The sequence below is a fragment of the Tremella mesenterica genome (genome assembly GCF_000271645.1).
Source record: "Tremella mesenterica DSM 1558 unplaced genomic scaffold TREMEscaffold_3, whole genome shotgun sequence".
NCBI classification, from domain to species: domain Eukaryota; kingdom Fungi; phylum Basidiomycota; class Tremellomycetes; order Tremellales; family Tremellaceae; genus Tremella; species Tremella mesenterica.
The window spans coordinates 1,840,195-1,863,526 of record NW_006711227.1 but is presented as its reverse complement, the minus strand read 5'-3'; the positions used below and the strand labels follow the sequence as shown (position 1 = coordinate 1,863,526).

Below are 23,332 nucleotides of genomic sequence, written 5' to 3'. Positions count from 1 at the left end.
TTCTTTTACATGTTACAAGATACAACATGCAACAGCTATGCGATAACAGTGCAGTGGCGACTGACCTTCGTACCCCTCAGCCTATCGACAATCCATCGACTAGAGACGTACGGCGCAGTGGCGATCATGGAAAGAACAGTTTAGATGGCACAAGTGGTGGAAGAGGGGGAATGAAGACTGGGGAGAAGGGGTCAAGATCGTAAGTTTCGATGTCTCATAGTGGGAGACCCAAACAACATGTATCCAGCCCAATGAAACGGTGTCTTCTTCTCACCTCTCAATTTCAAGATAGATCGTTGGAACGTTCGAGCGATATTGACCATACTTTCCTTCCTTACTCCACCCGGATCTGACAAATCTCTAAGTTCGGACTGATCTACACTACTCGTACTGTTATAAGTTCTACCAAGTGATCCTGCGAGACCATCGGAGCGTTGGTTCATAGATGGGAACAACAGTTCGGAAGTGTCAGATTGGGGATGATGATTGGAGGATGGGATCAAGTTGATTGAAGAAACATGGGCACTGTAGAATGTCGGAGAGGTAGAGGGAGATCTTCCAGTAGGAGATGGGGAGGTATTGGAGGAGGTACCCGGTGTGGGAGATGGAGAAGTTCTCGGAGATGGAACTGGAGTGGGTAAACAAGAGAGGAAAGTGGATGGAGATTTGGATGTACGTCTGGAATCGATAGGTGTAGGAGAGAAAGATAGGTAGGCCATATCCTCAGAGTGAGTGTCGGTTGATCCTGAATGATTGGAACGCTGTTTGGCGGATCTTGAACCAGTAGAAGAAGGTGAGGTAGGGGAAAGGGATACATATCTCGATTTCGTTGCGGGTGACGAATCATCGTCTTCAGCTGAATGGGACTCGGGGGAAGGGGATAGGGATATATATCTCGACTTGGTTGGATCTTTAGAAGAATTTGACGAAGTAGGTGAACAAGAAACATATCTCGACTTGTTCGGGGAAGTCGGCGAACAAGAAACATATCTCGACTTGGTCGGAGAAGTCGGAGAACAAGAAACGTATCTTGATCTTGATTTAGTGGGAGTAACCGATCTACTACCGATATCATATCCAGATTTTTCAGGCGAAGTAGGTGAACAAGAAACATATCTCGATCTCATCTCAACCGCTGATTCATTCCCCTTATCATCTCCATTTACCCAAGGAGAAATCGGAGAAGATGTATTATATCTCATCACGTCCTCAGGTGAACAAGTACATGTTGATTCATCCGTAGAAGCAGAAGGTCGGTAAGGGGAAATAGGACAACTTGATTTCAAACCGTCTGAAGGATTTCGTGAGTTCGTAAGATGAGAAGGAGGAGTGGTAAGGTTATTCAAAAACTTTGAAGAGAAATTTATACTTGAATCATGTTCCACAGACCATAATGAAGCTATCACTGAATTTGCGCCAGAGATCAATGCGGAGTTGATCAGATTGAAAGGGTTGAAATGAGATTTAGAAGTTTGGTTGGAGGTTGAACAACCACATAATAGTAGAAGAGAATGAGGAAGGGTTATGGAAAATAAATCGGAGATTGTTAGAGGCGCTGAAAAGTTAGTAATAGTACGTTGATGATATGATTTGTTTTTTCAAACATTTTGTAAAAACGTTTTTCTCGTTTTCCTCTTCCCTTGACAGAATATGACCACAAACTCAAGATTCTTTGTTGTTTATACTAACTTTGAGAGAGAGAGAGAAATGAAATGTGAAAGTTAAATACAGAAATGTAAAGATGATAAGATGTTTTAAATCACTCACAATCGAATAACCTCAAACACTCCTCTTCCTCATGTTCATCAAACTCCCCCAAAAACAAGACCACACGACTATCTTTCAAAACGTTCATCATACTTTCTTTAGTAACTTCTTCACCGAATAAAAGACCTGCATTTATCCCCTGGGCTAAGTCTGTTATACCATGATTTCTCATATCATCTTCTTGAAGATCAAGATCAACCCACTTCGACGGAACGTATCTTTCATATTTGCTTTCGCTTTTCTCCTCATGTTGTTTCCCAATAACCTTTCCTTTCTCCGGATGGAACTTCTTCTCCCTGACTGGTTGATAAGACTCGTGTCTGTATTTATCAACTTGATTCTCTTCAAAGAGATGATTGATTGACTTGACGTTTTGGTATGAAGAACGAGTTGGATCATCTTGGGGTATTTGATTCGGATATGTATTCATGGGAGAGAAAGAACTTGTCACTACTCTTAATTTTGGTCTTTCGGGAATTTTTCCTCTGGAATTTTCCACCACTTCTTCATCATGGGCTAAACGAGGGATCGAGACGGGAGACAGGTTGGTGATCATCATACGAGGTGTCACAAGAGTAGACGACGGTTCTTGATCTGACAAAGGTATGACTTCTGTGAGAGAAGAATGGAATGAAGGTGTATGAAAAGAAGACAATCTTGAAGAACTTCCTCCTGAACTTGTCGAAGGGGAAACTCGACTTTTGGCCCTTTCTAAACACCTTGCAAAACCCATAAAGTCAGAAGTGTAAACACATGGATTTCTCTCTATCATCAGACCCTCCCGCAATCTCAAAGCGTGTAATGGGATACCTCTCATTTCTTCAGCAGGACAAAACACTAATAGATCATCGGGTTTCGTGAATCCTTCCAATGGTTCAACGAGGAAATCAAAGTTACGTAGTGGACAGAAATCTTCTTCTACGTCGAAAGAGGATGGGTCGGAGATTGTTTCGAGGAGCATATCGAATGATGAGATTTTGAATTGCCGCTTGAGGGTAGTATGATGCATGGATGGTCCCAGTGGAGGTGTTGTAAATGGAGCAGGTAGATGAGGAGGAGGGATAGGAATTGGTTCGTATGTGAGTTGAGAATCGCGTGAGATGAAGATGTATAGGTTAGTACCGATGAAAGAGTAATCGATCAGGGCCACGACTGTCCTTTCTTTTTCCTCACTTTCGACGGTCCCTTGCTTTCCCATTTTACTTTTCATTCTCTCTTGTGTTTCGAACCATTTTGTATCCGAAGGTGAATGTACGAAACTTATCCTGTCCGGATTGAGGTTATGTCGAGGAGGTGAAAAGTCCCCACCAGAAGAAACTCTTGTGAGAAATTTATCCAGCCCTTCGCACCTACCTTCTCTCATATCCATCCATTCTCTCAAAACCGAATTCCCTCTCATCTTCTCTTCCCTCAATATCTCCAATTGTTGATGTAACATATAAGGTGCTGAATACCCCGGAGCATCTTTTATCTTTCTCAACAGTTCCATTTCTTCACATAACAACTTTGCAGCCTCTTCATCAGATTTCAACTCTCGTTGTATTCTCTCTGGGATCCTTTGATCCAATCTTAATTGTTCAGAGATGAATTTGGCTTTTGAAGTTTGTATCCAGATCCAAGCTTCTTCTGGTCGTTCGAGGGATAATAACAAATGCGGGATGATCCTTCGAAGAGATTGACTTGATTGGGATTTTGCTATTTGTGAATTTATAGGATGATCATTAATGGGATAATTCTCCTTCCGACTCATTTGCGCCAGTTCCTCGATGATACGATATGTATCTAAAAGATCTTCCGCTTCTGATGAAGGACAGTCAGAATCTACCCAAAGGTCGTAAAAATTTTCGAGTAATTTGATATTGGCTCTTAAACGGAGCGAGGTCATACCAAGTACATTGGCGATGTTTGAAGCTGCTCGATAGGCCTTTTGAGCTTTTAGTGACAGTAGGGTGGTTTGAGGTAATTGTTGAGAAGATTGACTGGATCTTCTGGGATAACCGTCTTTCGAGCTTGATCGAGTGGATAAACCCGGGTGTTTGTGTTGAGAAGTCGTCTGGTCAGTTGGCAATATTGGACGAATAAGCGAGATTTCTTCCCGATGTTGAGAGTAGAGTTGTCCGAGATCGAAATAATCTTGAAAAAGGGTGATATCGCTCCAGAAAGATTTCTTCCCTTCTTCGTTCTGACTTGAACCTGAGGTTAAATCTTCTAATTCTCGTAATGCTGCTAGATGAGACTCGAGATTTTCTGATGTGAGTGTGACGCATAGACTCGCCCAAAGACCATTTCGTTCATACTCAAACTCCATAAGTTCTTTCACTTCGGAAGAAAGATGAGAAGAATGCTGAAGGCAAGATTTCATAATTTGCAAGATCTGCTCCATTTGTTCGAGAGCCAGAGGACGTTTTGAAACCGCATGAGGTCGAAGATAATCACAGAGCTTCATCATGATGTTGAACACATCAACAATGAACATGGATTCCTCGACTCGATCTCTGACATAAGGTAGGAAATCATCGAGGACGATCTGCATCTCCTCCGCCGGAGGGTCGACAACAGATATGATTTTGATAAACAGCTTTGCAGCTTGAGCTTTTTCCGACGTGTCAAGGGGTGACAGTCGGAAAGAAAGTTTGATCCATCCGAACGCCTTGGACAGGTTTGTAGACGATCTGGAGATTTTCGGAGTATCGCCCATTCGTAAATACGCTCTGGCGATGTGATATGCGACACTGGATTTATACTTATTACACTCTGCTGTTTGAATGGTTTGAAAGAGATCCTCGGCTACTTTCACTTGTTCACCATGAAATAGACCGCGGTCACTTAGGTCGACCATGGTTGATAATTCGAGTTGAACGTGTAGAAGAAGAGCACCCGAAAGACGTTGGACCGTTCGACAAAGATTACGAGGAGCTTCCACAAGTCGGTCCATGTGTGCTACGCCCGGATGTCCTTCTATTCGAACCAGGTTTTGAATGGCAGCTTGGGCCATGTCGGTGGATCCCGGTAATCCTAGAGATGTCATATCCTGCAAATGAGCGATGAGGGTCGGCAGGGTGCTTATTGATTTATCGTCCTCGAGATCTTTTCTTGCTTGTAACAAAGTACCAATGAAGTTTGCGTGTCCTGATGGTATGGGGAGACGGTGTTCCGCCAAAGTACGACTAAGCAAGTCGAAGTTTGGAATAGTAGCATTCACGTCGTCAAATGCAGAGGAACCGTCGAAAGAGCGTAAAAGAGCTAGAGATGGAAGGTACGGCGGGATGTCGGGGCTTTCGAAAGTATATTCTCTGCCTATTTGGTGATGGAAGAATATAAGACCTTGTGCGATCGACAACGCAAGAAGAGAGCTGTGTAAGGCCCATGGTCTCTCTTCCAAATTTTTCTTCGACATGAGGAGGTTGTTCAGGAGATGGTGGTTTAGTATCGGGGGAGGGTCATTCTGTTCGTATTGTGTCTCTGCTAGTCGGATCGTTTGCAAATAAGTCTTAGCGAAAATGACCTTTCATCAGTGAATCATCATAGCCTGAGTTGATAACGTACCTGGGACAAGGTGATGTAATACCAATCCTCCGTATTTTTAGCTGTGACCCTTTCATTCTCCACCGTCTCCTTTGCTCGCTCCTCGAGCAATAATCGAATCCTTGGGTAGATGTCCCGAAAACGAGCGTGAACCATGGCGTCAAGATAGATGACAAGCATGCCAAGAGCCATCCTGGTGAGTTTCGTGCGAAGGTCTATTGGCTTTCCTTGTAAAAGCTGTCCATTGGTGGAGAGAGCATGGCGAGCCTCGTCAAGGGCTTGAGAGTGAAGTTGAAGTTCGAAAAGGGTATCGACTAGCTCGAGTCGGACGTTGATGTCGTTTGAGTTGGTCAGAGCGATTGCGTGGTAGAATGTCACTGCGGCGTGGTGGGTACGACCACATAGTCTATGTTGCCTTGCATTTTGTAGTGTGATTCGAAGGGATGAGGGAGCTTTGGAAGGGAGCTTGGGGAGTGTAGGTGGTTGATAACCTTGCCAAAGCTGGTCCAGGGCGGTGATCCGTCTGACGTCAGTGATACAGGTTTTGAATATGAAGAGTAAATCACCTCGTTGCATCTTCCACATCTTCAATAGGTATGAGCCATCTTCGATCTGGAAGTGGCGAGGTGTGTCGAGATGACATCCCTTCCATTTGACCTGCAAAAAGTGGGGGTGAGCGGACTGACATGGCGGCTGATGATTAGACGCCAAGTGATCAGGATGAGAAGTACTAAAACTCAGACTAAGGAGATGAGCGTAAAGAGAGAAGACGAGGTCAGTGACAATGAGATATAAGTAAGTACACCCAGTACTACTTCTACGAGCGAGACACGAGGAGGTGACGCTGTGAACATGAACCCCGACCATCACGCATCAGCAAGGATGTCGTCTCTCTTCCTCACCTGTTACATACATACCCTTCAGAGACTCACCTCGTGTCTTGGAGCGTATCTGCCCATGTTACAGGTTACTACATGACTTGTGTCGTATGCTGCATGCTGGACGTTGCAGGTGGGTGTCAGCGAAGAAGGACTTAGTTTTCGCAGTGTGCTCTCCACCTAACCCCATTCTGGGAGAAAATCGAAAGAAAACCAATGTGAATATTCCTTCGACAAGTTTCCATAGTTTCCATACGAACTTGACTTCCTTTCTCAGAACCATTCACCCATACGACCCACTCGCACCATGTCAGCACCAGGTCCAAGTACAATCATAACTCAACCTCCACCACCTTCCACTCTCCGTGAAAGTCGTATAGCGACTCATTCCCATATCAAGGGTTTAGGTCTGGCCGACGATGGGACAGCAATGGAATCTTCTCAAGGTTTCGTCGGTCAACGCGTCGCTCGAGAAGCTTTAGGATTACATTTGGCTTTATTGAAAACTGGGAAATATTCGGGTAGATCGTTGTTATTGGTCGGTCCTCCTGGTACGGGAAAGACGGCTTTGGCTTTGGCTTTGTCGCAAGAGCTGGGGACTAAAGTACCTTTTTGTGCCATGGTAGGGAGTGAGGTTTATTCTGGAGAGGTTAAAAAGACCGAAGTTTTGGCTAGTTGTTTCAGGAGAGCTATTGGTGGGTCAACTTCTACTCTCTTTTTACCTCTTCACCTCATATTCTGCAATATGTTCTTGATTTGAACTTGAATCACCGATATGAGTAAAGTTCAGGAAGACGTATAAAAGAGGAGAATGCTTGAGAACTCTGCTGTAGCCATGGCATAGCGTCATGTTCATCAAAAATCAATCTAACTCACAGGTCTTCGAATCAAAGAAACAAAAGAAGTATACGAAGGAGAAGTCACCGAACTCACACCTTCCGAAGCTGAAAATCCTTTATCAGGTTATGGTAAAACCATTTCCCATGTAATCGTCGGACTTAAAACCGTTAAGGGAACAAAACAACTTCGACTTGATCCATCAGTTTACGAAGCGATTCAAAAAGAACGTGTGGTAATTGGTGATGTCATTTATATCGAAGCCAATACAGGAGCTGTTAAACGTGTTGGACGTTCGGACGCTTATGCGAGTGAATATGATCTTGAAGCGGAAGAATATGTTCCATTACCAAAAGGAGATGTACATAAACGTAAAGAATTAGTACAAGATGTTACTTTACATGATTTGGATATGGCGAACGCTAGACCTCAAGGTGGACAAGATATAATGAGTGTGATGGGACAATTGATAAAAGGTGGTAGAACTGAAATTACGGATAAGTTGAGAAGGGAGATTAATAAAGTTGTGGATAGGTATATTGAACAAGGAGTTGCGGAATTGATACCTGGTGTTTTGTTTATTGATGAGGTGAGTTTTGGTCTGATCTTTTCCATTTTCTTCTCTTTTCTCCCCCCCTCCTCGTCTTTGATCCCTTCACTCGTTCTCACTCAGTCTTCCTTTTTCTTCCTTACATGACGTAGAATGTGGAAGTTTTTACTCAACATCACCTACTTGACGTGATACCGAATGAAACATTCCCTCTATGATATCATTCACAACATCCCACTCAAACTATCTATCTATCTTGCCGATACCCATCGTCCGTTGAGACTATCTCCATAAACCTTCAAACTCGCTCCTTGTAAATCCCAATCCATTCTAGCTTCACTTTCCATTCTAAATATATCCTCAAAATTCTCATCAGATTCAGAGTAGCTTCAAATCTAATATCAGGTCCACATGCTAGATATGGAATGTTTCACCTATCTCAACCGAGCATTAGAATCACCATTATCACCTTACGTAGTCCTCGCTTCCAACAGAGGTCTCACAACTATACGAGGGACAGAAGATATAATATCTCCACATGGAATCCCAGTCGATCTTTTAGATAGATGTATGATCGTCAAAACGGTCTCATACAATCGTGAAGAGATCCGACGTGTTTTGGAGATTCGGATTCGTGTGGAAAATTTATCAGTCAAACCTGAAGCTTTAGATAAATTGGCGGATGAAGGAGAGAAAAGTAGTTTAAGATACGCTTTACAATTACTCACACCTGCCAGTATATTAGCAAAGACGATGGGTAGGACAGAAGTTGGGTTGGAGGATGTAGGTGAATTAGGTGAATTGTTTTTAGATACTAAACGTAGTGCTGGGGTTTTGAAAGGGTTGGAGGCTTAGAGATTGATCATTGAGTAACGAAATATATCCCTCAAAAACTCTTAAGATGGATGAAGGGTGAGGTCGAGTGTGTGTGAGAGGGAGAGGGAGGAGCACTCCAATGAGAATAATAGTGGGAGAGAAAAACGAAAGTTATGGATGGATGAAGTGGGGATGGACAATTGATCAAGTTGGAGAAGGTATGTTCATTACATCGTGTGATACATGCATGATTTGCGTAAATATACAGTGTACAACAACTGTATCACTTTTTTTTCCCTCATACTAACCATCCTATCCAACTCACCCATCTAGGTCGTTTATCATCCCAAGATCCAAAACATTCAAATGGTAAACGTATGATCATCCAATCATCAGAAGATGACCAATTTTCTAAAAACGTAGAAATCTAAACATCAACGAAAACAAAACTTTTAAAATCATCATCATCATACTTGGGAACGTCACTCAGTACTCTGACCACAAAAAATTGATTGGTAAGAGGAGCGAATATCAAAAGGAGTGTGAAGTGAACTTCGTCAGACCATTTTGAAATACTAACAACTTCTGAACTTCTCAATTCAACAATCACCCAAACTTTTGTTTTCCCTTTTTTCGTATAATACCTCAAAGTATCAATCAAAGGTTTTATCAGATTTTCGTTATAAATACAATCCACAAGTAAAATCAAATCGTATCTCTCTTCATCCCCACTTCGTTTTCCTTTTTGATATTCAGTCGAACTTTGAAACCAATCAATTTCTTCCACTTTAACATTTCCTTCGCCGTTCCCTTTCCCCCGGTTTATCTCTTCATCTTTATATTCTAATGATTTTTTTCCCTTTGAGATATTTCTATTCCCTTTAGTTTTGAGACGACCTCTTTGGGATATATTGTCGGTTGTTCTATGTGATGTTTCTTCTGAAGGTCTTGATGATCTTCGTTGTAGTAAATCTTTCAGTGATAAGTGAAATTCATATACTGGTAGTTGGATCGGACAGAGCAAGTGATATGAATAAAAGATGAATGAAGGTTGAGATGGTGAAGAGGTGAAGACTTACGTGGAATATGAGAATTTAATTCTAAATTACGTTGAATCAATCGTATATTATCATATTGATCCGAAGTTGTATAATAATGACAAAATGGGGAAAATAAGATAGATAATAAACCAGTACCGGAACCTAATTCCAATACTGAACATTGAGAGAGGATGACAGGGTCGATGAATGGAGAAGAAGGGGAGTGAAGAAGTTGGTTTAAAAGATATTTGGAGAGGTAAAAACTGGGAATTAGATGTTTTATATTTTCGGAAGAAGGGTGAGTGGAACTTGGTGATATAATGGCTGTGGTGGATGTTTTGAAGGAATAATCAGAGAAGAAAATGATAAATGTTGTAGGAGGTTATGGAAATATTTGGGATTCACCTACTTCTCCAAAGTACACTACCTTCAATATCAGCTCATCACTCGAACACCTCTTAACGATCTCATGAGCATTTTGTGAACCCAGAAGCGAGTGTCCGATCCAGGTCCTACGCACTGTCTAGATAGATGACGCAGACATGTCAAGAGAGTGAATCAAACATGTCACGAGAGTCTATTAAACATGTCAAAAGAGTGAATCCAACATATCAAGAGAATCAACCAAACACGAAAAGAGGGGGCAACTAAAGAGATTAGGGGAAGAAGTGGATTGACGAGGCAGAGATAAAAACTCACCAGTATCTCCTTTCCGACTTCTCAAAGCAGTTAAATCTTGTTGTAATCTCACTTCGAATTCAATATCCTTCTCTACCGACTTTCTCTTACTTGTATCAAGACCAACCCTAGATTTCGTATTTCCGTAAAACCCTGATGATTCACTCGTTACACGGGAAGAAGAAGAAGAAGGGATAGACGAGTTCGAAGGAAAGGTATCAGAGGAGATAAGGAAGTTTAGTGAGAGGATGGAATTGGTAGAATCTAAATAACCTAAATTTGAATCTGGATGATTTCTTGTTTTTAGATTTCTAGTGAATTGACCCGCTTGACTTGCTTGAGGGGCTTGACTTGCTTGAGGGGCTTGACTTGCTTGAGGGGCTTGACTTGCTTGAGGGGCTTGAGTAAGTTGACTAGCTTGAAAGGCTTGAGGGGTTTGAGGGGCTTTAGAGGTTTGAGGGGGTTGACCAGCTTGAGGAGGATACGAAGGAGATATAGTATCTGTGTCGGTTGAGGAGGAAAGAGAAAGGTTCATATATATTTCCAATACCTATCATCAGTACTTATACGATACATCAAGATATTTGTAGGAGAGTGAAAGAATAAAAAACTCCTCACTTCTTCATCCACATCTTTTACTTTTGAACTTCCAAATGGAAATTGAAATAAACCACTTGGACATGATGGTAGTTCTTCTTCTTCTTCCTCTTCTTCATCCCCCTGTTCCTCTTCTTCTTCTTCTTCCTCGTCTCCCATTTGCTCTTCCTCTGTTGCTTCTCCTACGACTTGTCCATCATTTTCTCTAGCTACAGTTTGTCCCACCTCGGTGATCGACTTACATATGTCTGTCTTAGTGAGAAGCATGTGATCTCTGATTTATGTCGTGCGTCAAAGATTGATGTTTGACGATATTAAATGAAGTATGAACAAAAGGTTTGATTATGAACTGTGGACTCGGTGAATACATGCTCCCCCCACTCCCCCACTTTCCCACTGTCCCACTTTCTGCCGGCCCGCCTTACTTGTTCATATAGAGTCCTCATTGTAGCTACATACTCTAGTAGCAACGACCAATGTAAAGTAGTCGGGTCATTCGTCGTAGCATAAAATAACCAGTGATGCAACTGATGCATATATGATGTAAATCCCCCAAATCTTGATATCTCAAACCACTCCTATCATCTTCAAAACCCTTCCCATTTGCGCACCTCTACCTCTCACAGGAGCTTGTTTGACACCGAAGAGTCTGACGGTGGTATCGCGCCATACACCCACGGGAGAGAGACCAGCGACGTAGATATCTCCCCAAAGTAGAGATGTGAGCCATATACAAGATGCCGGGGACCACTGTATGTCAACATTGTTCCGTGGTACATAATCGTCATTGATCATGAGTTCTCCGCACTTATCCAACTCGAGCATTCCTGACGTGTAGAGAAACTCTTTCGTGAGATATCCATCAAGTATGACTTGATGTACTCATTTCGTATCTATGCGAAGGACAAAAATGCAATGGAGAAATTTCAGAGTTCTGACATAGGAAACTCCAGAGGAAACATGACAGGGTATTTGATATTGGATGTAGTGAGGAAAGGTGCGATCACAAGAAACCAAACTCACTTGGAATTTCCGTGGTACGATGGGAGGAGCAGGAGGTAAGACATCGATCAAAGTAGCGTTCTTCAACGTATCGAGTAGTTTTTGACTCGGAGCTCCTGCTTTCGGAGTTGAATCTTGGATCTTTGGTAATAATTCGGAAATGGCCACCAAAACGGGGTCAAGTGGGAGGCTACATGTCAGCTTTAGCTGTTTGTTGTAATCTTCCAATCTTCCGACAGTCCAACCGAACTTCACCCACTCATTAAGCCAGCCAGCCAGCCAGCCGACCGATCAGACATTCAATCAGCTACTCAGAACACCAACCAGTTTGAAGCTCTGGCTGACGGCGAGATCCACTCCCCTGTATCAGAGAGAGAGAGAGAGAGAGAGAGAGAAAGAGAGAAAGAGAGAGGGAGAGAGGGAGGGGGAGAGAGAGAGCAGGGTTACGAACAATGGTGAGTATAGACTACACCAAGAAAGAAAGCCGCACACCATGCAGAAAGGACCAAAACGAAGAGTGAAATTCGCACATACCCCTTTTGCCAACTCGCGACCCATTCCTGAGTCGGTACATAACCATTTGGTCCTACGCCAGCCATAGCGACCTTTAACAATTCTTCATCTGCCAATTCTTCTTCACCTTTATCCGATTCCACAGCACGCATCTTCCCTCTAGCCTTTTCTGACATTCCTCCGATATTAGAAACCTCTTCAGGTTCAGTCGTGGAGATTATAATTCTTCTACTAGAAACTGATTCTCTTCTAGATTCTGGTCCTGAATTCAGAACCTCTGATTCTCTTCTAGATTCCGGGATGGAAATTGATATCTCTGATTCTCTCCTTGATCTCGGTGCTGCGTTCGATATCTCTGATTCTCGTCTTGTTGATTCAGTCGTATCTACTCTCGAAGTGACGCTAGAGTCGGGGTGAATAGTGGCGACTCTTTGCAAAAGAGGATCTTCCAATACTCCATCGGGAGAAGTGAGAGGCACTATAGTCTTTTTCTCCGTTTCTTCCAAAACCACTTTAACGCTTTCTGATATTGAATCTAATCGGTTTCGTCGGAAATTTGAACTTGTTTCGGTAGGAACATCATTTTCATCTTCTACTTCTCTTCCGAGTAAAGCGGCTTTTTCAGCTAACATCTCCAGTTCGGAGTTGGTTCGATGAATTCCGGGAGGTTTAGTCTCGGCTAAAGGTCAGCTTGAGACAGGACGATCAGGATAGACATTGGAATATTCTGCGACTCACCTGATGCTCGGAGGGCTTTGCGACGTTGTATATCTCTCAGACCAGAAACTAGAGTGAACGTAGCAAGTGTTTGAAAATCTTGGTGCGAGCGAAGGATCGCGTAGATGAGATTTGGGTTTTCTGATGATTAACGAACCGCGCCGCTCGTACTCAGATATAACGCAATGATTCTTGAGTGCTAAGTCATTCTCAATATCCCTGTGGGTAGGAATAAGAGAGTATCAACATTGACTATAGTGAAGAGTGAAGCAGATGTGAATCACTAGGGCGACAAACGTGGTGGTCTCACCCTTCAACTGATAATACAAGACCGAATTGAACGTCTCCAATCTACCTCATCAACACACCTTCCCCGCCACTTACAATAAAGACTTACAAATAATAAACCAATCTTGGATGACCTTCATCCGCCAACAAAAAGTTTGGTGCTGAAAACGCTTTGAACAACTGCATCAACCTTGTAGAAGCTTGTACGCCGATCCGAGTCAAGAATGGTGCAACGTTGGAGATGCTTATTGTCAATGCGGGGAAAAGAGGGTTGAGACCGGGTGTGGTGGCTATTGAATAAATGGACTGAGTGTCAGCCGAGCTTCAACATGGCGATGAAACGGGAGAGAAGCAAGTTTTACCCACAACAATCATGAAATCAGCTGCTGTCCCTTGAACGGCCCATTTGGCGGGGACGTTCATCCTGATCGTCTGATTTAAAGCCGTAGCGAACGCTCGATCGGCCGATAAGGTCTGAAGCAGGTACGACAATAGTCTCAATAACCCATGCTGAGCTACGATGTCAGCTTGAGACAAGCAATGGCACGAAAGCTTACACGGGTCGTCTTTCAGGTCCAAGCACGTGAGTAAAATATGTACCACTACATCGAGTGCTTTACCACTGTCGAATAGGTGGACGCGGAATCGCTATACGTCAGCTGGGGTCGAATTTGACAGTCAAGTAGCTAACTTTGTTAAGGTCGATCATTCGCCATAGTAGCATATCTGAGATCAGCTTCAATCCGGCCGCACTCCTGGTGAGGAGAATGGGAGGTCTCATAGAGACCTAGTCCAATGGCGGAGAAGGATGAGTCTAAATAGTTCTGGTGTGACACAGATCCATTTGGCAGGGAGAAAGGGGCTCATGGAGGAGCATTTCCGGCGATTTCATCTCACTTCGCTTGATGGTATGAAAAGCGAGGAGACATAAACTTACACGTCTCAAGGATGTAAGGAACAGGTTTTTTGCTTCCTGGTAAATACATATTCGTCACCGCCGCATGTTCCTCCAAGATTGTCAAGATACCTCCGAGGATGAACGAGAAATCTTCTTTCCGATGCTGTTGAATTAGCAGGCCTCCTGCCACCCTACCATCAAGGCCATAGCCCCACAATTTCATCTCCGATTCCGTCAATACAGATAACAGGTTATCAGATTTATGTCGATTGAAGGAAGAACGGGAAGAAGAGACGGAGTGTGGAGTGGAGAAGGACTCTTGAGGAGTGAAAAAGAGATGATGCCAGCGCGAGAGTCTGAGACGACAGTGAGACAAGTATAATGAAAAGGATGAGAAAGGTGAACACAGAAGGATTGAGAGACGAGAAGACAACACGTACCAATTTTGAAACGAAATATCTAAAAGCATTCTCATCCTTACCTTCATTCATTGATGACAATTCCGGCCGCTCATAATCCAAAGCTACCAACAAAGTCATCATACAACTTTTCACTAAAACTCTTTTCTCTTCCGCTGCTTTAGAAATTAGATGACTGTAAGGCATTTGACCAGTCATACCTCCTATCGCCTTTGTCGGAGTGAGTGATACGTTTAACCAAGAACATAGCAGGGAGAGTACGAGTCGTCTTTCGAGTGTATGGGTGAGATCTTCAAGAGGGAGGTTGGTAGATGTGGACAGAGAATTAGGGGGAGTGTAGATGGTTGAGGATAAAAGAATAAGGAGGAATCGTAAGACTTCGGTTTTGTTTTTATCTAATTCGGGATGATTACCGAGGGAAGTGGTTGATCCTATTCCTCTTTCCCAAATGACATACTGCCTGTCAATGCATAGTTATGAGAGACGCTCATCAGTATGATGGAAACACTCGGATCAAGTCTGAAGTGATACTTTTCAGAGGTTGGGGGAGAAGGGGGGATGGAGGTGGTTGGAACTTGATGACATGGTAAGAGCAGAGGGAGGCAGTAAGGAAGGTAGAGGGAGCAGACGACAAATGATCGCAGAAAAGGATGAGACATAACGATACAGGTAGGGAGGAAAGTGGACGGACGAAGACGGAAGAAACAAAAACTCACGTTAATCTTATCCCCATGTCCAGAATCCCCCTTCACACTTTCCGGGACCGTAAAACCTGCGCAGAATAACAAATCAACCGTACAAGTGAACAACTGATCCACCAAGCACGGCATCGTGATTTCCTTTTCCTCTTCCTTCTCTTCTGTATCGTGAGTCGGATGAGAGAGAGGATCTTCGATCTTTCCATTCGTTGAAGGAGGATCAGGGCTTTTGACAGTAGCCTTGAAAGCTCTCACTCCTTCGTCAAGTTCATCTTCATCAAGATCCCCAATTTGGAATTGATCATCTTCCAATCTCTCTTCTCTACCATTCCCTGACCCTTCATCTTCTTGTATTCCTGAGGGGTCGGTAAAGTCACGTTCATCCTTGACAATAGGTCGATTCCATAGGTATTTTTGAGCAAAGGTTTCTGAACTTGAGCTAGAGTTCAAGATGGATTGCCGGAAGTCCGCTTCGGATTCATATATCACCACTAATATCCGCCCTAGAACTCGGAGACAGTTGAGGGCTTGTCTGTTGGTATCACCCCCTCCGGACGATGGGAACATTGGTGAAGGAAGGAGAGTGAAAAGATGGTGTGAGAGAAATAAGATGAGATTGGAGAGATTTGTAGGCTGATTTGCGAGAGTTTGACGGACTATAAGTTAGTATGGACCAGATACCCGACATCTCATTTCCGATCGCAACGTCAATCCCCCTCACCTTCCTGTGCTCCAACTTGTCCTTGATGATAGGGTGCAGACTCGGTTACATCATGATAGTATGATGCAAACCTGTTGAAAGGTAGGAGTAATGAAAGAGAACAGACCATCTTGTATAGATATGAGAGAATACACATCTGCCACAGAGTTGAAAAGTCGATAAAACTGAGACCAATATTCGACGTCATTCACTGAAATCACCTATGCTGTCAGCTTGACCGAAGAGGTACAGATGAGAGACGGACTTCATCAGAGTATAAACGCTTGATACCGTTATCTCCTGATCGGAATTTGAGTTGAGCATCTTCTGAGGAAGACAAGAAAGGGAGTCCGATGGCAGAAGGGAGGGAACGGAATGCAGGAAGGTTTTTGAACATGTCGAGGAGAGGTTCTTCTGTCCCCGCTCCAAGTGGAATTATGAGGTATTGAGACGAGACGGCCCTATTCTGGGATGGCAAAGAAGTACCCGAGGGTTCAAGACAGGGACATTGCCATAGTATTCAGTTAGTACCAGGTAGTCAAGATCAGGTCATGTCAGTTGAGGAGGGACGACAAAGAAGCGAGCAGCGAGCAGGTGCAAAGGGGGTTGTGGCGGTGTGCACGTGAAGCTCGCATGGAAGCCACGTGGTGGGTCGCAGTAAAGGTCGGACGCGTCGGGCCGTCGCGTAAAGCACGAACTCGTCTGGTCAGTTGTGACTTGGCCTACAGCATCCTCAGCGTACTCTGGACATGTGTTCATGACTCATGAAGTTGCTCAGCAGCATGGCAGTTTGCAGCATGCAGCAATAAGGAGTCACTGTTTGCATCCAGAAAGATAGTCGATGCAAGTGAAGAGGGTGTATGTACCATGTACCATGTACCATGGGTTGTACCTCGCAGTGCCTAACCCATCGGTCATCGGGTGTTTTGTTCTTTCCCCCTTGCCCCATGCCCCTCCCCCTCCCCCTCCCTCCCTGTTGACGCCGCATACGGATGGATTCCAATGACCCAAACATCTTCTTTCATCTTTCCCCATCTGGTCATCTGGTCATTTTTGTCATTTCGGTTGTGTATATACCCAACACCGCTCACGGTCATTCATTCGTTTATCACTTGCCCAATTGGGTATCGGGGCTGTCCTTTATACCCCATCTGTTCGAGTATCTTTGAAACATCATTGCACGGACCGTCCCGTTTTTTCCTTGCCACCCAGCTGTCTAGCTGTTTCTTCCCCCCCCATCCGGGATATGGGACACTGCTTCTCACTCGTGTAAATCAAGACTCTCCCACTCCGTACTCCGGTCCTTTACATCTTACAAAGCTCTCACTTGACGATCCCCATCAGGGTTCAGCTATCTATCGACTATACTATGGACCCCATCCCCTTTGACCCCCCCCCCCCCCCTCCTTGAATATATCACTCGCGTCCAAGAGTTTTTGACCTCCTTTGGGATTGTGAGACGGTATGTGTTTAAACGTTTCATCTTCTCCCTTTCTCTCCTTTCCATCTCATCAGCCGTTCTTCCCCCTTCTCTTTCTCTTACACAACTTTCATCCATCCTCAAACACATACACGCTCTTTTCACAACACTCATTGCTTATTCCTACTATTCGCCATTCTTGCAACATGCCTCACGTTCATCGTTTGCATCCACAGAGGGATCTGCTCTCGGACCTTTTTGGTGGAGGGGGTTCACCAACTGATCCTTCAGACCCAAAAGATCCAAATCCAGATCCAACACCTACACCGACGCCAACATTAAGTCCTCCAGATCCGAGTTCCAATATGGCAGACCCGACTTCCACTCAGTCTAGTACGACGACTGAGAGTCCTTCTTCCGTTGCTCCAACTTCTACACCGACATCTACCTCTACTTCTAGTGGGTCCTTTTTACCCCTTTCTTCCACACTCAGACGCGTCCTTTCCAGTCACAACGACATGTAAAACTAGATGCCATGGTTTACATGTACCGATACTGATAAGTAGCCACCCCACCTCCCACATCCTCCCCCTCACAGGAAACCTCTTCAAGTCCTACACCTACGAGCACGAGCACTACTTCCTCTGCACCTACCTCAACTTCTTCGACCGCGTCCCCGACCGAGACGTCTTCGTCAGCGAGTACAGCCCCAACCCCGAGTACCAGCGCTACCCCCACTGCTTCGCCCACGAGTACAAATGCAGTAGCCCCAACGTCCGCCCAGCAACAGACTTCAGCGGCCACAACAGGATCGGTCCCTGGTTTAGTCTCTGGCGTCAGCGCGGTTTCACGGACGAGTACCAGCGCCGTGAGTTCACATAGTGCTGCAGCGGGTTCGACAAGTAAAGGAGGTACAGGAGGGTCGGGATTGTCTACTGGAGCGGTATGTCGAATGACTCTCTTCTATCATTCCCTCCACCCTTTCCTGTCGCCTTTTGCCCCTATTTGACACAATGTCTATGTCTTGCATGTGCAGACGGATGACAAAACGATCACTGACGTCCAGCTCGTCGGCATAATCATCGGAGCCATTGCAGTGGTCTGCGTTGTCGCTATGCTCCTTACGCGTAGTCTTCGGAAAAAAGCTAGAAGCAAGAGAACGGCAAACCGTACAAGCTTGTTTGAACCTTGGCCTGCCCCAGCACCTGTGGCTTTGGAAGAGGAGCCCGATTTTGAGAAAGCCACCGTGAGTTCCTTAAACCTCGTTCTCCTCTTGCACAGCGGATCATCCACGTTTCGGGCCAATTTCATCGTGACCGCAAGCATCTCTTCATGTCCGCTGGAAGGCGAATACATAAAGTGGATGAGCTGTTCTGATAGGCAGTACGACGCCCCAACTCAATCGTACCCCATGCAAACAACTCAAGACTATACCTATCCTCAGCAGCCCTATGTCGACCCGGCGTATTCATACCCTCAGTACGATCAATACGGACAGCCATACCCTCAACAACCATACGTTTATGATCCAGCAACCGGAGCTCAGACGTATGCACCTGCAGGAGCGGCGCCATATGAACACGTTGATCCCTCACTTGCACCCGGGGGTGAAGGTGCTGTCGCTGCTGCAGGAATCGCTGGAGCCGTAGGGGCCACCGAAGTCGCTGGTGGTGTGGCAGGCCAAGGTGAGGCCGTGGCCGCAGGCTTGCACGACGGTATGATGGCTAGAGTGATGGTCGGATTCGTGCGTTCCTTGGAGGATGAATTGGGCAAGTTTATCTGTTTTCCTTCTCCTCTATGCCATCTTTACATCTTTGGTACTTTGCCCTTTTCAGTAGGTAGGACGGTAGAAAAGGCATCTGACTGACCAATAGCAATAACCCCCGGCCAACAACTCTACCTCCATACGGCATATGACGACGGTTGGTCCCTCTGCGAGGACCAAAACGGTAATAGGGGAGTTGTCCCATTATCATGTCTTGAGCCATGGCAAGATAATCTAGCTCCTATTCCTCGGTCAGTCCTTCCTCCTCTTCCTTTCCTCCAGTTCTTCTACCTTTACAATCACATTTCCCCTGAAGATCATGCCTTTACACTGCTTTTCCGTTTGATACCTTTACGCGCGAACTTCTTAATATTGTCATTTGTCTACTTTCTTACCCCCGGCGATCCGCACTCCGTTACTCAGAGAAACGCCTGGACCTCACATACTTTTCATCCTACCCGGATGTCACGTGTTGGCCAGCTTGCTGAGTCACTTGTACCAGTCTACATTCACCAGACATGTAATGCAGTGCTACATCCCAAGGTGTATGATGAAACCCAAGACAACCACTTACGAACAGATCTATCACGGCCGAATCTCTTTCAGCAAGGTCTGAACGTCGATCAAGTTTATATGCCAACGCTCAAGCCAGTCAAGCATTCCTTCAAATGCCTTCTGCTCCTGGAGCTCTATGAGGCGTTTGATTGTATTCCGACCGTTCGAACTGCCTTCTATGATATAACAAAAACTCCTCTCTCGCGTAATACACATACGTAGACCTCTCTCTGACATAACCTTGAAACCTACTCTCTCAAACTCGTCTCTCTGACACACCTCGTTACCCGTGTCGGACCATGTCCTTCTCGCATTCATCCATCATGGTCCCCGACCCTCCGACCTAACGACTCACGTCGAATGCAAGGTTGCACAATCACAGTCGGGGAAGAGAAGTGTATGTGGTCATCAACGCGAATAAAAACATAGCGACACATCCCTGTGGCGTTACTCTCACGCACTGACCAATGACGTGAACATGTAGAACACCTCAGTCAGTGAAGTGATGATTCGAACGTAGGAACATTCCGTGTCAAATCAAGGGTAACGACGAAAGCCGATGTATCTTCACCGATCGGTCATGGACAATCGGTTGTGTGTGCCGGTATGTGAACGATGAACACAGTCGTATCAACACAACTTTGACTGAGCTGGCGGTGGAGCATAATGAGAGATGTATCTATACAGATTACTGCGGTAAAAGTTTAAAATGGAATATTTGGAAATCCGTCAAAGAAGAGAAGTAGTATGTTGAAAATATAAATAAGGACAATGAAGTTGTGTGTATAGTATAATGAAGACAAAATGTATTGTATCGTGTTCAAAAGATGAAATTCACTTGATGTTGAACTTTCACATATTTTCGATGATCATGAGATCGTTTTGAGTAGCAAATTTGGAAGAATTGGTCAGCGGTATGTTCTTATGTGTCAACAATCGGATCGTTCATTAGGGGAAGAATTTCAATCTGTTCTCTGGAAACGACTTCACCCTACTCATCACTCTCTCGAGTGTCATTGTGTCCTCCTAAGACGACGCTTGCTCGTAACCTCACTGTCATTACTAACATCAATTGTCTAAGAGATGGTGTCCCTCTCGTCACCTGGATACTATACTTCCTGACTAAGTTACCTCTTATTCTCCTTGGGAATGGACTTTTGTGTTTAAGTCTAGCATCGCAATTCCATTCTTTCTCATGGATCGTGTCTCTCGCCAAGAGGATAGAAGCGTAACCCTCTCCGAATGCCTCAATCATGAACTTGCTCAACTTCTGCCAGGCATCGAGTTGAATACAAACATCGGTGACTCAGAACTGGTTTCGCATCGTTTGGACACCACCTGAGAGCTTTCAATGCGGAGTGGACTCGGAGACATGTTTACTGTCGTATCTCACAATGATCAGAGGGAATGCAATGGTACATATCTCATGCCTATCAACATCATCTACGACTCCTGTACCACCGTGGTTCGTTCCGAGATATAAATACCGTCCTGCTCATCAGCCGCCATCCTTGCTCATGACTGCCGCGAATTCTTCGAGATCGGGATTATAGGGACTTGGTATAAGAGAATAACAGGCGTATAGTTCGATACTCGGATCAATTTCATAGGGATGAAGAAGAGTGTGATGACATCTAACTCACCAAGAACTTTCGGATATCTTTGTCTTTAACACGGCATTTGTCAGTGATAGAGGCGGCTGATTGAGATACGCTTTCAATGTCGTTACCCTGAATGATCACTTCGTCTTTGACATCGGACATTGAGACTTTGACGCCTTCAATCATTTTGCAGTCACGAACGTATTTCTCACCGACTACTCTATCAGCGCTCTTCCCCTTTGATTGACAACATGATTCTTTCCAGCAAGACAGAACCCCAACATCACGCCCTTGAGATGACCTCATCGTACCATAATTCTCGGACTGGAATCGGAATGTGACACAGACAACACGAAATACTACATACGAAGAACGGACGGCCAGGAAGGGGTCAGGGAGAAGAGAAGCATATGAATGAGACTCACGGAAATTACGAATCTGCAATGTTGTCCCATCATCTCCGGGGATAGCGTTGATAGGGAAATGGGCATAAACAAGACGCATCTTGTAGAGGAATCCCTTGGTGACACCGATGATCATGTTCTCAACGAGGGATTTGATGGTTCGAAGACATGCGACGTGTTTACGGGAACCGTGCCAGATAGTGAAGATGATTTTGGAGCCTTTGGGTGATTTGACCTAGAAATCAGTCGTTTATTCTAAATATCCTTCTCACTCCTCACTCGAATCATGATAGGAAGTACCCATTCTCTCCAATGTCCTTGACGCAGCTCCAACAATCTCTCTGATTTGTCCATACCAGACCATCCTTTACCACACAAGCAAGGAATGAACCGTACGAATTTGAGAACGTCCTACCATCTTTCCGACAAGTTTGGACATGCTTGGTAGACATTTCATCGGGAGTGACACTAGCAGCGCAATGCTCGAGGGGTGAGAATGAGGAAGTGAGGCGTAGAGGGAAGTGAATAGATAGGCAACAATCACTTACAAGTTGAATGTCCATGGCGATGTGGCTGACCTTCTTGGTCAATTTTCCCCTAGGACCCTCAACGGTGATCGTCCGGGCTTTGATAGTGAAGGTCACATCCTCAGGCAGGTTGAGGGACTCGATAGATGAGATGTCCTTCATTTTGCTGTTTGGTGCGGATGATGAAATTGACAGTTGTTCAATCGATTCGAAGTCAGATCCGTCGGGACAAGACGAAATGAACAGGATAGAGAGAGTCAGGAAGTAGAGGGGGGAGAGAGAAAGTGGTTAGCTGTGGTACTCTCTGTATGCAAGGAGCTCACGATGTCAACTGGTGGTGGCCTCTACTCGACTAACGATGGGATGCGAGTGGTGAGAGATCCGGAGTCTCGGAGATTTTGTTGTGTCACGTTGTGTGGCAAAGGCTAACACACCCAAGGCTTAACTCCGATGCGTCCGGGTGATAACCTTGTGCCTTGCGGTCCGGACTTTCAACCTCCAATCACTCAATCCCCACTACGTACGAAAAAACATTCAATCTTCGGTAATGCAGTCCCAAAAGAGAAGCCATCCCACCCCAAATGTCTCCTTCTGCAAGACTGCCTGCTGCGCAGTGTGAGATAAGGATTGGGACAAGTTGTCAAATGTTCCGCCATTTGTTGGGGAGTCTCGTAGCTACGTCACGCCGTCAATCTCCATCATTCCAAGCGAGCTGATCGTACCTTCAACGCCAATCATGACAATTTAACTTTCAATAGTCTCCCTATAAATTTTGTTCGACCAGATCAGGTCCACGTGTCTCGTCCCATCCTCATACAGCAGGTAAGTGTTTCTTTGCTTTTTCCATGCTTTGGCTAACCATAAAGAGATAACAAAAGCACAAACTCGTTGTCAAGTCGATGATGAAGGTCAGTCGCCTATTCGCCGGAGGGCACTAAGACGAAAAGAGGGATGTTGGGAACGGAGCGGAACATGAAGTAAAGGAAGACTGGTGAAGACGAGGGCTGGGATCTTTTCTTTTTGATGATCTGATCGGGTGTTTCGCCCGCGTGCACTGACCATCCACCCCTTCCCCTTTCTCTCGTTTCCTCGTTCCTACTTTTAGACTTCGCAAAGAGGTTTTGATTATCCAATGTC

General features: G+C 44.8%; 7 protein-coding genes across 7 annotated transcripts; 3 read left to right on the top strand and 4 right to left on the bottom strand.

Annotated features, from left to right (window-relative positions):
* Positions 1-26: 26 nt before the first annotated feature.
* Positions 27-1,461, top strand: TREMEDRAFT_61418 (uncharacterized protein; the record flags this gene model as incomplete). The annotated part of the gene is made up of 4 exons (XM_007003583.1): positions 27-199; positions 715-728; positions 788-1,252; positions 1,325-1,461. 4 exons carry the CDS (start codon positions 27-29, stop codon positions 1,459-1,461), a joined length of 789 nt encoding a protein of 262 aa, XP_007003645.1.
* A 298-nt stretch (positions 1,462-1,759) lies between these two features.
* TREMEDRAFT_61417 (uncharacterized protein) lies at positions 1,760-5,980 on the bottom strand (the record flags this gene model as incomplete). Its single annotated transcript, XM_007003582.1, has 3 exons — positions 1,760-5,272; positions 5,314-5,815; positions 5,859-5,980. The coding sequence occupies 3 exons, from the start codon at positions 5,978-5,980 to the stop codon at positions 1,760-1,762; spliced, it is 4,137 nt and encodes a 1,378-aa protein (XP_007003644.1).
* A 497-nt stretch (positions 5,981-6,477) lies between these two features.
* TREMEDRAFT_43444 (uncharacterized protein) lies at positions 6,478-8,631 on the top strand (the record flags this gene model as incomplete). Its single annotated transcript, XM_007003317.1, has 3 exons — positions 6,478-6,865; positions 7,049-7,596; positions 7,963-8,631. The coding sequence occupies 3 exons, from the start codon at positions 6,478-6,480 to the stop codon at positions 8,410-8,412; spliced, it is 1,386 nt and encodes a 461-aa protein (XP_007003379.1). The 3' UTR covers positions 8,413-8,631.
* Positions 8,632-8,671: 40 nt separating this feature from the next.
* TREMEDRAFT_28866 (uncharacterized protein) lies at positions 8,672-10,626 on the bottom strand (the record flags this gene model as incomplete). The annotated part of the gene is made up of 5 exons (XM_007003164.1): positions 8,672-8,800; positions 8,954-9,207; positions 9,453-9,676; positions 9,819-9,836; positions 10,109-10,626. 5 exons carry the CDS (start codon positions 10,624-10,626, stop codon positions 8,672-8,674), a joined length of 1,143 nt encoding a protein of 380 aa, XP_007003226.1.
* A 582-nt stretch (positions 10,627-11,208) lies between these two features.
* On the bottom strand, positions 11,209-16,472 carry TREMEDRAFT_43442 (uncharacterized protein). The gene is made up of 15 exons (XM_007003316.1): positions 16,189-16,472; positions 16,051-16,144; positions 15,479-15,879; positions 15,242-15,334; positions 14,547-14,981; positions 14,146-14,269; positions 13,900-13,934; positions 13,766-13,856; positions 13,575-13,723; positions 13,318-13,514; positions 13,231-13,271; positions 12,942-13,061; positions 12,225-12,630; positions 11,712-11,880; positions 11,209-11,438 (listed from the first exon to the last, which is right to left on the bottom strand). Exons 1-15 carry the CDS (start codon positions 16,318-16,320, stop codon positions 11,256-11,258), a joined length of 2,670 nt encoding a protein of 889 aa, XP_007003378.1. The 5' UTR covers positions 16,321-16,472; the 3' UTR covers positions 11,209-11,255.
* A 527-nt stretch (positions 16,473-16,999) lies between these two features.
* Positions 17,000-19,872, top strand: TREMEDRAFT_73595 (uncharacterized protein). Its single transcript, XM_007003725.1, has 7 exons — positions 17,000-17,385; positions 17,635-17,802; positions 17,910-18,286; positions 18,410-18,589; positions 18,728-19,112; positions 19,218-19,359; positions 19,689-19,872. Exons 2-7 carry the CDS (start codon positions 17,709-17,711, stop codon positions 19,801-19,803), a joined length of 1,293 nt encoding a protein of 430 aa, XP_007003787.1. The 5' UTR covers positions 17,000-17,385; positions 17,635-17,708; the 3' UTR covers positions 19,804-19,872.
* A 1,162-nt stretch (positions 19,873-21,034) lies between these two features.
* TREMEDRAFT_43437 (uncharacterized protein) lies at positions 21,035-22,519 on the bottom strand. Its single transcript, XM_007003315.1, has 4 exons — positions 22,217-22,519; positions 21,690-21,903; positions 21,307-21,479; positions 21,035-21,154 (listed from the first exon to the last, which is right to left on the bottom strand). The coding sequence occupies exons 1-4, from the start codon at positions 22,355-22,357 to the stop codon at positions 21,107-21,109; spliced, it is 576 nt and encodes a 191-aa protein (XP_007003377.1). The 5' UTR covers positions 22,358-22,519; the 3' UTR covers positions 21,035-21,106.
* Between the last annotated feature and the right edge of the window lie 813 nt (positions 22,520-23,332).

Bases quoted from the DNA above. Each gene is read 5' to 3' on its own strand.
- TREMEDRAFT_73595 (XM_007003725.1), top strand. From the start codon at position 17,709: ATGGCAGACCCGACTTCCACTCAGTCTAGTACGACGACTGAGAGTCCT. The intron at 18,287-18,409 runs GTATGTCGAATG...ACTGACGTCCAG, and splicing joins CGGGATTGTCTACTGGAGCG to CTCGTCGGCATAATCATCGG. The intron at 19,360-19,688 runs GTCAGTCCTTCC...ACTTACGAACAG, and splicing joins AATCTAGCTCCTATTCCTCG to ATCTATCACGGCCGAATCTC.
- TREMEDRAFT_43442 (XM_007003316.1), bottom strand. From the start codon at position 16,320: ATGTTCAAAAACCTTCCTGCATTCCGTTCCCTCCCTTCTGCCATCGGA. The intron at 14,270-14,546 runs GTACGTGTTGTC...CTAATTCAACAG, and splicing joins GATATTTCGTTTCAAAATTG to CATCGGAAAGAAGATTTCTC. The intron at 13,062-13,230 runs GTGAGACCACCA...GTTAATCATCAG, and splicing joins CTTGTATTATCAGTTGAAGG to AAAACCCAAATCTCATCTAC.
- TREMEDRAFT_43437 (XM_007003315.1), bottom strand. From the start codon at position 22,357: ATGAAGGACATCTCATCTATCGAGTCCCTCAACCTGCCTGAGGATGTG. The intron at 21,904-22,216 runs GTAAGTGATTGT...ACTGATTTCTAG, and splicing joins TCGCCATGGACATTCAACTT to GTCAAATCACCCAAAGGCTC. The intron at 21,155-21,306 runs GTGAGTTAGATG...GCTGATGAGCAG, and splicing joins AAGATATCCGAAAGTTCTTG to GACGGTATTTATATCTCGGA.